This window comes from Elgaria multicarinata, chromosome 6, assembly GCF_023053635.1.
Source record: "Elgaria multicarinata webbii isolate HBS135686 ecotype San Diego chromosome 6, rElgMul1.1.pri, whole genome shotgun sequence".
Classification (NCBI taxonomy): domain Eukaryota; kingdom Metazoa; phylum Chordata; class Lepidosauria; order Squamata; family Anguidae; genus Elgaria; species Elgaria multicarinata.
In genome coordinates, this window is record NC_086176.1 from 8,366,601 (window position 1) to 8,380,215 (window position 13,615).

At 47.3% G+C, this 13,615-nt stretch overlaps 1 protein-coding gene across 1 annotated transcript; it reads left to right on the forward strand.

The window, feature by feature from the left end:
* The first annotated feature begins 207 nt into the window (after positions 1–207).
* On the forward strand, positions 208–8,294 carry CDCA3 (cell division cycle associated 3). The gene is made up of 6 exons (XM_063128966.1): positions 208–238; positions 3,905–4,104; positions 4,217–4,355; positions 5,421–5,699; positions 6,193–6,314; positions 7,911–8,294. Exons 2-6 carry the CDS (start codon positions 3,985–3,987, stop codon positions 8,052–8,054), a joined length of 804 nt encoding a protein of 267 aa, XP_062985036.1. The 5' UTR covers positions 208–238; positions 3,905–3,984; the 3' UTR covers positions 8,055–8,294.
* The last annotated feature ends 5,321 nt before the right edge of the window (positions 8,295–13,615 follow it).

Sequence of the window (13,615 nt, forward strand, 5' to 3'; positions counted from 1 at the left end):
ATGTTATTGGACGTCAAAACGTACTATTGGGTGCTGGGGGTTTGTACGTAGCCTAAACTAGCCAATAAGAGAGAGTCACGAGTGTGGGCCGTTTAATTGTTTAACTGACCAAACTCTAAACCAATAGAAGGCCAAAGAGAGGGGCGGACGTTTATTTTTCAGCCAATTGAAAGAGGATAGACAGAGAGAGAAAGGGAGAAAACGGGATTCGACGCGCTCAAATGGGATTCAAAGACAGGTTGGTGTGAGTGACTGAGGCTTGCTCCAATCAGAACTCTAGCGCAGGGCTGGTGGGAGAAGGCGGGAGATTTGAATTGGAAGTAGGCGAGCGAGGAAGGGGGAGGGGCAGGCGAGGCGAGGCGAGGCGAGGCAAGGCAAGTGGGGCGGCTTTCGAGGAGCGGGGTTCGTGTGGATCTCTCCGAGTGGGGAGAGAGCGGGACGGAGGGGCAGTGGGAAGGGGGATGTGGTGGGCCGCGCCGGCTTCCTTCCCGTTACGGTTCCGGCCTTGTTCTCGTGGCCTCTCAAGGAGGCGGTCTGGGCTGCGCCACCTCAGGCGACGGGGGTGGGGGGTGGGTTGCGTGCCGAAAGGAAAGCTTCCTCCCCAGGGAGGTCAGGGCGAAGGCGGAGGTGGAGCCCTGTTCCCAAGCAGCTTGGTTTCTACGTGCAGGTAGCTGCGTGTCACGGGAGAGCGGTCCCATCGCATGCGCCCCCGTCGCCCCCTGCTAGTCTGAAGTGGTCTAGGCCAGGCCCATCGTGAGGACGCTGGACGCAGCACAGCGCCATCTTCAGAACCGGGCAGCCGCCTGGTCCGCCTTCCTTGGAGAGTAGAATCACAGCAGAGTTGGAAGGGGCCCACAAGGCCATCGAGTCCAACCCCCTGCTCAATGCAGGAATCCACCCTAAAGCATCCCTGACAGATGCTTGTCCAGCTGCCTCTTGAAGGCCTCTAGTGTGGGAGAGCCCACAACCTCCCTAGGTAACTGGTTCCATCGTCGTACTGCTCTAACAGTCAGGAAGTTTTTTCCTGATGTCCAGCTGGAATCTGGCTTCCTTTAACTTGAGCCCGTTATTCCGTGTCCTGCACTCTGGGAGGATTGAGAAGAGATCCTGGCCCTCCTCTGTGTGACAACCTTTTAAGTATTTGAAGAGTGCTATCATGTCTCCCCTCAATCTTCTCTTCTCCAGGCTGAACATGCCCAATTCTTTCAGTCTCTAAGTCCCATTGAACCAGCAGTTCTTCCTTCTCAAGGGACACGTGCAGGAATACCCTGCAAATGTTGGACTTGGACCTTGTAACTTGGGAATAGATGTAAGCCAGACCCCCAATAACTATGGAGATAGTGGTTTGCCAGCCACACTGTCTGGCTAGCCAGGTGGCAAGGTTAGAAGCTGGTCAGGCTGAGCTAGAAGTTAGTCATCTGTTGGTCTTGCTGAGCTTCCCTGCTTGTAGGCATGTGCCCCCCAAGGGAGGCAGAGGCTGCCCTGGTTTCTCAAATGACTGGCCTTTAACTTACTTTCCCCAGGCAACCCTGCAGCCACAGCTGCTTGCTTGAAGCACCTGAGGGGTAGAGGAGTAGGATGATTGTGGAGAACTGAGATGAGCCGTGATTGCAGCTCCCACCTGGAAAAGACCCCAGAGTGGAGATGGGCAGATGGCAATATGTGGGATTGGCCCACTAGGTTGGTGCCTATTGACCTGTCAGGATATCTCTCCTTCCTTCCCATCCCACGCTCAGTCTAGAGCAGCACTCCTAGGCCTGGTTTGCATGTAACAACAACCAGAGAATGGTTGAGACATGATTGTTGTTGAATTGTGGGTTGTTGTTATGTGTGAACCCTGCACTGTGGTTTAACTATGGGTAGTTAACCACAAACAGTGCAAAGTTCACAACCCAACAACAAACAATGGCCTGGTTCAGACAACACACTAAACCATGCTGCTTAACCACAAAATGGTTAAGGAAAGGCATTAAGGTTAATTGGCTTCTCTTCCTGGGCTGCTTGTAGTTAACAATTCAGAATTAAACCATAGTTAAGGATTCACACATAATGACAAGCCATGATTCAATGACAGCCCATACTCAACCCGTACTCTGTGTTGCCATTATGGGTGAATGAGGCCTTCATGTAGCGGGCATGGGAGGTTATATTGCAGCCAATCCTGGCACAACTACTTTTGGTGCAATGTGGGCATCTGTTTATTACTAGTCTTTCGGTGGCTGTACAGTGATACATTGGAATCCTCATTCCAGCCTACCTCTATTTGAATTTCAATAGCATGCTAAGCAGTATAGAAGGCTGCATCCTGCCAGCATCCTGCAGATCAATCTAATTGGGTACTTCCTCTTTTCCATCCTATTCCCATTGACCCCTAGAGTAAGGCTCTATGCTGAACATATTTAAAGATCCAGTGTTGGATTGTATGTTAGCAAAAAGGAGATGGAAAATCTCTGTCCACTAAAATCTGCTAAATGAGATGGTGATTTTGCTAGTATATGTATAATAGATAAATGAGATGGCGATTTTGCTAGTACATGTATAATAGACTAACATCCGGTTTTAGCCTTTGAAGCCTTGTCAGTACCTTTAATTGAATTACTGTAGTATAATAGAATGTTTCTAAACGTTCTAACTCTGGGGTTCCAGTGTGATGCAAACAAGCACTTCCTGTGGTGCCTGCCAGCCTCCCTACCCCTGCTGATTTTTAAACACTGTGTGTGTGTGAGTGAGTGTGTGTGTGTGTGTGAGAGAGAGAGAGAGAGAGAGAGAGAGACTTAATAACTGGGAGGCTGGCATACAAATGAGGAATGTTTGTGGTAGCTGGCTTCTTTTATTTTGGTGTGGTGTGTGTTTTGCCTGCTGTGTGTTTTGCGTGGAGGTTTGGGCAGGGTGTTTTTAAGGTGTGGGTTTTGCCTGTCTGCTGCTTGTTTGGTATGGGTGTGCAATGTGGTTAGGTGTTTTGTTTGTGTGTGTGTGTGTGTGTGGTTGGGCATCGCTACGTTGCCTTCTGTGAAATGGGTATTTTGCTGTGCTTTGTGAGGACAAATATGTGGTTTTGCATTTGGGGCTCAGATCCCACCTCTGCCGTGTATTCAGTGCCTTAGGCAAGTTACTCATCTTGAGTCTTCTCAATTTACCTTCTGTGATACAGGTACTGAAGGAGAAAACTGGAGGTTCAAATGAATGATTTCTGGGCAGGTCTCAGCAGTTAAGCCTTCTGAGAAACTGCCACTATGGCGATACCCTCCAGGCAGTCATTTTGTGAGAGTACCACAGCAGGCTCTCAAAATTCCAAATGTGGCCACTGGTCCAAAAAGGTTGGAGACCGCTTTTGGCATTTTCACCCTCATTGCTTAGAAGTTTGACAGCTCAAATCAGCAATTGTATACCGTGACAGAAATAATGCAGCTCAGTGAAATAAAAATATTGCAAAAATACCACACAAGTAATTATCACATACTAGCAGAAAACTAACAGGTCATTATATTAGGGGTTCAAGTTCCTCTTCTCCACTGCTTCTGCTACTCGGTTAATCAGGGAGCATATTTAGCAGGCAAAACTGAGATACTAGTTGGTAGATCTTCATGAAAACTGAGGGGTTTCTATTGGCACAGCTGTTAGCTGGGGGTGGCAAGGGAATACTAACCTCCTACTCAGTGTTCCACTCCCCACCCCCTTGATAACTGCTGGGTGGTAATCTAGAAACCCATTAAGGGAGACAGCATCAGGATTGCATCGTGGCTTCTGCTCTTTGAGGATGTACTAAGATGCATCACAAGATGCATCATCATTGTAGTGGCTGTTCTTATATATTCTGAAGTTGCAGGTAATCTTTGTCCAGTAAATGTTCATGTAAGAAGACAGTTCTTTGCTGACTTGGTGCCTTTTTTTCTTGGATTGTAAGGCTACGTGTGGAGCGATTCTTCTTCCTGCAGAGCTCCTGGTCAGTGGACGCATCACTCTGAGGAATTGTTACCTGCTGCCATGGGGGCTTCTGAGAGCTACCCAGCAACACCCACCTGCAAGCCTTTGCTTAATAAACACCTGGCGCATGTCAGAGACCCACGATCACCCACCGCTGGGATCTTGAGAACTCCCATTGAGGTACAGGGACACCTCTACACCTGTCCTTCCAGCCAAAGGACTTACCTGTCTCTACAGTCTTGCAGCCGGGCACTTCCTCCTCTTCCAAGCTGTCATTTGTTTTAATTTACAGGTAGACAGCTCCGCCCAGGGGAGTCCCATATCGCTTTTGAAAGAAAATGAATTGGTGGCCAATAACCAGAATCTGAACTGCGACCCACGCTCCCCAACACCCGGTATCTCGCGTACCCCCATGAAAGCTGTGGTGGCTGGTAAGTGGGGATATGACATTCCCAGCCCAGTCCAATTTAGACTCTGAAGGTCACAAGGCAAAGGAACTCTGTGACTTTCTCAGGTTTACAACTGCCTCAGTGCAAATGAGTTCTGACTCGTTTTTCCCAAGATCCGAGAAGTTGTTGGCTGCTTTTCCCCTATCTTTCTGCTGTGTTGAGTGGACTCCTCAAAAGTCATAGTTTCCCCAAATGTGTTGATGGATCTAACATGAGTTGCCTCCTTCAGGATGTTTCCCAGTCTTGGAGGAACCTCTTCTAAACTTGGTTTCTACTCTGCTTTTCCCACCCAGAAGAATCCCCACCCAGCTTATATAAGATTCATTTAAATGCTGGCTGTTTCCTTTCTCTCAAGATACATAGCATTACGCCCCAACTACTTTTCCACCCCAAAATCTCAATTCTCCTTAGGTAGTTATGCCTGCTTCCATCTCCTTTTATCCCATTTCACTCTTCCCAGCTATTGACAGTTGGGTTGTCATACCCCTTACTCCTTTGCCCCTAGGACAGAGAGGGGTAAGCTAGCAGCTCTGGCCCGGATGAGCTACTGAGCGGTGGCAATTGGAGGGACACTTCATCGGGTGAGTGTGTAGAGTTCCTCGCATGCAGCAGCCTGAACTTTGCAACTGTGTGTGAGAGTCTGTGGTTGTCTGTGGCAAATGGATTATTTTAGTGGGGCTGCTGCCCTCGCCTTTCATTCCACCTCTCATTGCCTCTTGCTTGGCTGTTGAGCACACTGTGCTTCTCTAGGCATTGACCAAAAGGGCAGGAACTAGGCAGCTCCTTCCTTAAGTTACGCCTGGCAATGTTTCCACTCAGGAAGAGAAAGTGGACGGGGCCACCAACTGTTTCCAGCAGCAGTCGATCGCTCCCAAAGACCTAACCACAACTCTCCTGCATGTGACTCATGACATCTGAGAGAGCCCCTAGCTCACCATGTCAGACACCACCCAGAAGTAGAGCTCGGGGACTCCCCTTCTCTAGGGTGCCTCTCCTGGCATGAGATGTCGCATGAGTCCTTAGTCCTGCAATTTGCCTCCCTTCCAGACACCCTAAACTGCCCGGTGAAGCAGCTCAGCGAAGTCTTTATGGCAGTGAATATGGACGAAGAGCTGCTTCTTCAGGAGCCTGACTGCTGCGAAGGCCAGAAGCCTGGAGTCGCCGATGTGATGGAGGAGGCCTCAGGGGGAAAAGCTGCTTCTGGAGAATCATCCCAGGAGAGTCCCTTGTGGGCAGAGGAGGAGAGAATTGGGCAGCTGCCCTCCCTTGCGTCTATTGCAGCGGCTACAAGACCAGCTCACCTTGCCAGTGTCCTTTATCCTACAGGTGTGGCTTGCTTAGAGGGAAGTATCAGCAGTTTCCTGAGTAAAGAAAGGAAGTTGGATGGGAAGCATGTATGGAAACATAGACTTGGGCAGGGCTGGGGATATGTTTCCAGCAGCACAAAGTGGTGACTGCTGTGGCAGGAGTTATAGAAGCTAGTGCTGGCACCCCATTATATTAAATATAATGCTGTCCATGCTGTACAGACCCCAAGGATGTAACAATATACCTAAACGGCTAGTGTAACGCCTCCCTGTAGCTCCTTAGTGTGAGAGCTGTGTCCAATGGAGAAAAACGGACGCAATGCAAGCTGCAGGTTCATTGGAGCTGCAGGTTCATTGGAGCTGCAAAATGTGCCTGATCCTTCTGGCTGCATGTGGCAGAGGGGAGGGGAGGGCTGCATGGCTAGGGGATTGGGGCAGGCAGCCTCCGTGCTCTTGGGCCTCCGCTTTGAGTAAGCTGTGATTAATCTGCACTCTTGTCTTGTCTTTTCAAGGGAGCAAGCCCACAAGGCGCAGGGTGAATAGCAAAATTCTGGCAAAGTCAATGGGTGCTGGACGTTCGCCTCTTAGTATCCTGCCGGATGACAACTCCCCAAATTCCCTTGCTTCTCATCAGGTGACGCATTGTATGGGGAAGGGAGTCCCTGCTATTTCACTGGTTGCAAAGCTAAGTGCTGCCACACAGCTCTGCTTTATTTTGGGGGCTCTTGGCATGTTAACTTGAAAATCTGCAGGTGTTCCTTCGAAAACGTAGGACAGCCACCTTCAGCACAGGTAGGGCTCATTGTTTGGTTCCTTCCATTCTATTTCTTCTGTTACAGTCACCCCATCTTCCAGCTTTGCTCTACCTTCGTTATGGCTGCTTTGCTTGCCGATACCTCTTACACGGGTGCTTCCAGTGCTCACTTTGCAGGCATTCTTTGTGTGAAGCGTGTGACTTTGATATGTCAAGGTTCAAGCCTTTAGTGACATGTGCCAATTTGGTGCCAGCAACACGCTCCCAGCTTTGACTTAGCAGACTCTGCCCCAATCATGTTCAATTTTGCTCAAAGTTGATTGTTTTTAGCCCTTTGTGTTCTTAGAAGCTAGAAAGACCTGGAGACTTGTTAGGCTTAAAACGATTGTATTTGCTTACTGGATACTTTTTTATTCCACCTTCCAAAGAGCTTTGGGCGGTGTACTCTGTATGTTTAAATAGAGAACAATCCTTCAGGCCTGCTGCAGGCTCTGGTAAACCTTCCTCAGCAGTAAGGGCAGCCGTTTTTGCAGGCCCTTTCAGTAGCTCATGGGTGTGCAACTTGTTGCCTCTGGATGTTGTTGGACTACAGTTCAGTTATGTTCACTAGGGCTTATGAGAGTTGGAAGCCAAACCGTCCAGTGTAGCTGAAGAGAGGGAAATGGGCAGCAGCTGCTTTTTGGGTCTCCTCACCTGGTCTCCCTTCCCTTGGCAGCATTTCTTAAGGGTTGCTGCTGCAGAGAAGAAGAGCCAGGGAACCGAAGCTTCTCGCTATGGTACTGCCTGGCCTCACTAACCCACCCTGGTGCTTTCGACCATAGAAATGACTGGGGCCAAATTATTTCTATGGCAGAAAGTAAATCCCTGCTGTCAAGGGCACATTAAAATGAAATCTGCTCCTTGCCCAGCCTCTGGGATCCACTTTGTGAATGAGAAGGGGCACGTTTTGCCACGTGAGAATTGTCGGACTGCAGGGGTAGTTTTCTTCTGTTCAAGCAGTCCATTGCATGTATTGGGCAATCATTTGGGGGAGAGGAAATGCTGGCCGCCCACTCACAGGGAAGTCACTTGGGGCGTGTGGCAGATGACCCTTTCTCCCAAGTGAAGCCTTTTATTTTCTCCATAAATCTCAATGAGTTCTAAGGCACAGAGTAATAAGCACCATTGATATGCGGATCGAGACTTGGCACCACCTGCCTAGACACTGGGGTGCTCGGTCTCTTCTGACAGGAACCAAATCGCAGGGGAGAGACTAAGTCTGTGGGCACGTGCACACATTCCCACACGCACAGAGCGATACTCTATCATCTCGACTTTTCCTCCCTGATGGGCATTTTTCTAAGGGGGGGGGGGAAGACTTGTAAAATCCTCTCCTCACTTTTGGTTGTCCTGGACTGACTGAGGGCCCCCAAGATGAAGAAGTTGAATGCATTTGCTTTCCCTCATCCTGACATGGCAATTTTCTTCTCTCTTCAGAGTAAGAGGTGTCTGCCGGTGGCAGATAACCAACGAGAGCGCAAGGAGGGCGGGTTAAGCTCTGGCCGAAGCCTCAAATCAAGCAGCTGCAGCTGGGATTCCTTAGACAAGGAGAATCAACGGTGTCGTTTGGTGGACAATTAGTCTCCTTCAGATTCTCCATGGATTACTGGCCTCTGGCAGGGAGGCTTCAAAGACTCTAGTGGAGGCATGTGGTGGCAGCGGCATGGTCTTTGCCTCCCTGGCAGCTTGTTTCCTGTGTGCCACATCTGTCCTAGGCAAGAGAGGGAGACACCTTCATATATTTCCCCCTCTCTAGTTCTCATATTTATGTTTTATCATGTACAGATCCTTGAATGTTCACTACTACCAAATTTCTGTGTTGTCTGTCTGGAAAATAAACTTCACTTTAGAATGATGCAATGGCTTTTGTAATCTTCATCTGGGCTAATGAAGTGTTTGTCAGTTGTGGTTGGTTATTGCCAGGACAAGTCTTCTGGGGAGTTCTAGTCCTTTGTAGAAGTTAATACTGGCCTTTGAGGTGCAGCGGGAGAGTGGAATAGGCTAAAATCCTAGGTACACTTAAATACCAGTAGCGTGTCCCATTGATTGAAATGGGGTTTGCTTTGGGGGAAATATGTATAGGATTGTAAGGCTCGCATGTTCAATTAAAAGGATCCTGAGTAGCAGAATCGCTGCTGAGGCCTTGGACAGTCACTTTCAACCAGAGGAACTAGATGGACCAATGGTCTGAAGGGGTACAGCAGACACCACGCCAGTCCTGGAATCCCCTGTAGGCCCTTTCAAGCAACAGGAGGAATCAAACTTTCTTGTCACTTGTACTAACAGCATGGTGTGTGATAGTCTGTGTTCCTATCACGCGTGATGGCAGGGGATTTGGTGCAGGGCTAATACACACTTCAGCAATGGAGTGAACCAGGACCACATTTCCTGCAAGGCACTTAAACCAATGAGTAAAACAGAGCTTCCTTCAAATGAGTTTTTCTTATGAAGAGACCCAAATCTATGTTTCCTTGAGATGTGTGTTTTCCTCCAGCTATGCATAGAAGAACTGAAGGAGATGAATTTCTTCTAGCTGGCTATAAAGGAGGTAGCCAAACCATTTTATCTCCCCTAAACCTGTGCTCAGTTCTTTATTACTTGGCTTAGAAATATTGCTTACATTGTGTTTTGTGGCTCTACTGCATGAATGACTTGGCATACATGCAGTTACATAGTCTGTAACCTCATTTCTGGTGCATTTTGAGAAGCATGGCAGAAAGAAGAGAGAAAAGGGCTCCTAATATGTACATGGGCTTTTGGTTCCTGCTTCTGAGATGAGCTGTGAAGTAACTATTCAACTCTTACCTAGGTCAAACTAGTTAGGTGACCTTAGGCAAGCCACTAACTGCTTGAAGCCCCACCCAATCCCCATCACAACAGGAGTAATACTGATCTATCTTGAAAATATTGCTGAAATGGTGGCTCAGTTCAGGTTTTACACAAAACTAGTTAAGGAAGTTTATATTTTGGTGTAAGGTCTGGAATGACAAACCATTGTCAGCTGGCAAGCCAACTTTGCTTTCCCCTAAGATTCTATTAAACAATATAAGTGAAGAGAAAGTATTTCAATTAGTTTTTGGAGAAGTTTGTGGTCAGTATTGGCATGGCAACAACGGGAAGCTGACATTGTTCTGGTCAGGAAACCTAGACATGCCTACTCAGGAGTAAGAACCATAGAGTTGAATGTGTCAGGGCATGGGTGGTAGCAGCCCCCTCGCCTTCTCCGCAGGATGTTTGGGCGCCCTCCTTCACCTTCACGGTTGAACAGTTGAGTGGAGAACCGCCCCGCCCTGCTCTTTTGTCAGCGAGACCACCCTTCAACACACACTCCCCCAACAAAAAACAGGATGGTCTGATATAGTGCAAGGAGAGCAATACACGGGATAGAGGAGCGGTTTTATTGCCCACGGAGGGGGGGAAAACAGACTTTCCCTGCTCCAAAATAAGATGGAAAAGGAGGGGAAGAGGTGAGATGAGCGCAGGACAGGTGGACAGCTCGATGAAAATGTCCACCCAGTGTGCAGCTGCTATAAAGAAGGCAAACACCATGTTGGGCATTAAAAGGAAAGGAATCAAGAATAAAAAGGCCAGTATCATACTGCCTTTATACAAATCTATGGTGCAACCACACTTAGAATACTGTGTACAGTTCTGGTCACCACACCTAATAAAGGATATTACAGTAAACCTGTGTGCACCAGTTGCTGGGGAACATGGGTAGGAAGGTGCTGTTGCACCCATGTCCTGCTTCATAGAATCAGAAAGCAGAGTTGGAAGGGGCCTACAAGGCCATCGAGTCCAACCCCCTGCTCAATGCAGGAATCCACCCTAAAGCATCCCTGACAGGTGGTTGTCCAGCTGCCTCTTGAATGCCTCTAGGGTGGGAGAGCCCACCACCTCCCTAGGTCATTGGTTCCATTGTCGTACTGCTGTAACAGACAGGAAGTTTTTCCTGATGTCCAGCCTGAATCTGGCTTCCTTTAACTTGAAACCATTATTCCGTGTCCTGCACTATGGGAGGATTGAGAAGTGATCCTGACCCTCCTCTGTGTGACAACCCTTCAAGTATTTGAAAAATGCTTTCATGTCTCCCATTATTATTATTATTATTATTATTATTATTATTATTATTATTATATTTATTTGTATCCCGCCTTTTGCCCAATGCTGGGCCTCAATCTTCTCTTCTCCAGACTAAACATGCCCAGTTATTTCAGTCTCTTCTCAAAGGGTTTTGTTTCCAGACCCCTGATCATCCTGGTTGCCCTCCTCTGAACACGCTCCAGCTTGTCTGCATCCTTCTTGAATTGTGGAGCCCAGAATTGGACGCAATACTCTAAATGAGGCCTAACCAGGGCCGAATAGAGAGGAACCAGTACCTCACGTGATTTGGAAGCTATACTTCTATTAATGCAGCCCCAAATAGCATTTGCCTTTCTTGCAGCCATATCGCACTGTTGGCTCATATTCAGCTTGCGAACTACAACAATTCCTAGATCCTTCTCGTTTGTAGTATTGCTGAGCCAAGTATCCCCCATCTTGTAACTGTGCCTTTAGTTTCTATTTCCTAAATGTAGAACTTGGCATTTATCCCTATGAAATTTCATTCTGTTGTTTTCAGCCCAGTACTCCAGCCTATCAAGATCACTTTGGAGTTTGTTTCTGTCTTCCAGGGTATTAGCTATCCCACCCAATTTTGTGTCATCTGCAAATTTGATAAACGTTCCCTGCACCTCCTCGTCCAAATCATTAATAAAAATGTTGAAGACCACTGGGCCCAGGAGTGAGACCTGCAGTACCCCACTCGTTGCCTCTCCCCAGTTTGAGAAGGTTCCATTGATAAGTACTCTTTGAGTCCGATTCTGTAGCCAACTGTGAATCCATCTAATAGTTGTTCCATCTAGCCCACTTTTAGCTAGTTTGTTAATCAGAATATCATGGGGCACTTCATCAAAAGCTTTACTGAAGTCAAGATATATGACTTCCACAGCATTCCCACAGTCCACAAGGAAGGTTATCCTATCAAAAAATGAGATCAAATTAGTCTGACAGGACTTGTTCCTGACAAATCCACGTTGGCTTCTAGTAATCACTACATTGATTTCAAGGTGTTTACAGATTGACTTCTTTATAATCTGCTCCAGAATTTTCCCAGGGATGGATGTCAGACTGATTGGTCTGTAGTTCCCAGGTCCCTCCTTTTTGCCCTTTTTGAAGATAGGGACAACGTTAGCCCTCCTCCAGTCGTCCGGCACCTCACCCGTCTTCCCTGATTTCACAAAGATAATAGACAAAGGTTCTGAGAGTTTTTCCGCAGGCTCCTTCATTACTCTAGGATGCAGTTCATCGGGCCCTGGAGATTTGAACTCATTCAAGGAAATTAGGTGTTCTTAGACCATTTGTTTATCAATCTCAAATTGCAATCCTGCCCCCTCAACTTCTGCTTCACTTTTTCCAGGGAAGTCATGGACCCGCTTCTGGGAGAAGACTGAGGCAAAGTAGGAATTGAGCACTTCAGCCTTTTCTTTGTCATCTGTTATCAATTTGCCATCCTCATTAAGCAGTTGAACCACCATTTCTTTCCTCTGTCTTTTACTACTCACGTATCTGAAGAAAGCCTTTTTATTGCTTTTAGCATCCCTCGCTAATCTCAGCTCATTCTGAGCTTTAGACTTCCTGACGCCATTTCGGCACTTCTGTGCCACCTGTCTGTACTCTTCTTTTGTAGCCTGGCCTTCCTTCCACTTCCTAGATGTATCCTTTTTTGTTTTCAAGTCGTCTCTAAGCTTTATGTGGAGCCACATTGGTTTCCTCTGTTGTCTTCTATCTTTTCTCCTTGTTGGAATTGTTTGTAATTGTGCCTTTAAAAATTCCTTTTTTAAATACTCCCACCCATCCTGCACTCCTTTTCTCATTAGGCTCACTTGCCACGGGACCTTACTTTTCATAGTTCTGAGTTTATTAAAATCAGCTTTCCTAAAATTCAGAGTACGTGTATGGCTACACTCCACTTTTGTCTCCTTTATAATCAAGAATTCAAGTATGACGTGGTCACTTTCCCCCAGAGTTCCCGTAACTGCCACTTTATCCACTAAGTCATCCCTATTGGTCAATATGAAGTCAAAGATTGCCGATCCTCTAGTTCCTTCCTCCACTTTCTGTAGGAGAAAGTTATCACCCACACGTCAGGAATTTCTTGGAAGGGCCGCTTTTGGCAGTATTGGTCTCCCAACAGATATCAGGGTAATTGAAGTCCCCCATCCCTACTACATCACACTTCCTTGAAACACTGGCAATTTGTTTCTCAAAAGTTTCATCCTCGTCATCTCCTTGATTGGGTGGTCGATAGTAGACTCCGATTATCATGTTCTTTTTATTCCTTGCCCCATTTATTTTCATCCAGATGCTCTCGATGGGGCTCCCAGTCTGATCCGCCTGTATTTCTGTGCAGGGATAGGTATTTTTAACATATAGTGCAACTCCGCCTCCCTTTCTATTTCTTCTGTTCTTTTTGAACAAGTTATATCCTTCAATTGCTATATTCTAGTCATGGGAGTCATCCCACCAAGTTTCAGTTATACCTATCAAGTCGTATTTGCCTTCATGTAATAAGAGTTCAAGTTCGTTCTGTTTGTTTCCCATGCTCTGGGCATTAGTATATAGACATCGAAGACCATGTGTTTTATAGTCTGGCTTTGTTCCTACATTGTTGTGGACACTATTTTGGGGCACTATTGGAGCTGTTCTCTGTACTGTGGTGCCTTGGCCTTCATCCATTGTTGCCTCGAGGTTTACGTCTCCCGCCCCCGTAAGATTCAGTTTAAAGCCCTCCTGATCAAGTTCTTCATGCTGTGGCCGAACACATTCTTTCCAGCTCTTGTGAGGTGCAACCCATCCCTTGCCAGCAGTCCATGTTCCAAGTAGCGTAGCCCGTGGTCCCAGAATCCAAAACTCTCACGTCGGCACCACGTTCGTAGCCAGTTGTTCATCCGGAGTATTCTTCTTTTTCCTTTTCTAATCCTCTTCCAAGAACTGTGAGGATGCTTGTTCATCCCTGGCCGATGGCTGGTTGACCACTGCGTGAACAGAGTGCTGGACTAGATGGACCCTTGGTCTGATCCAGCCTCAGGGCACTTCTGATG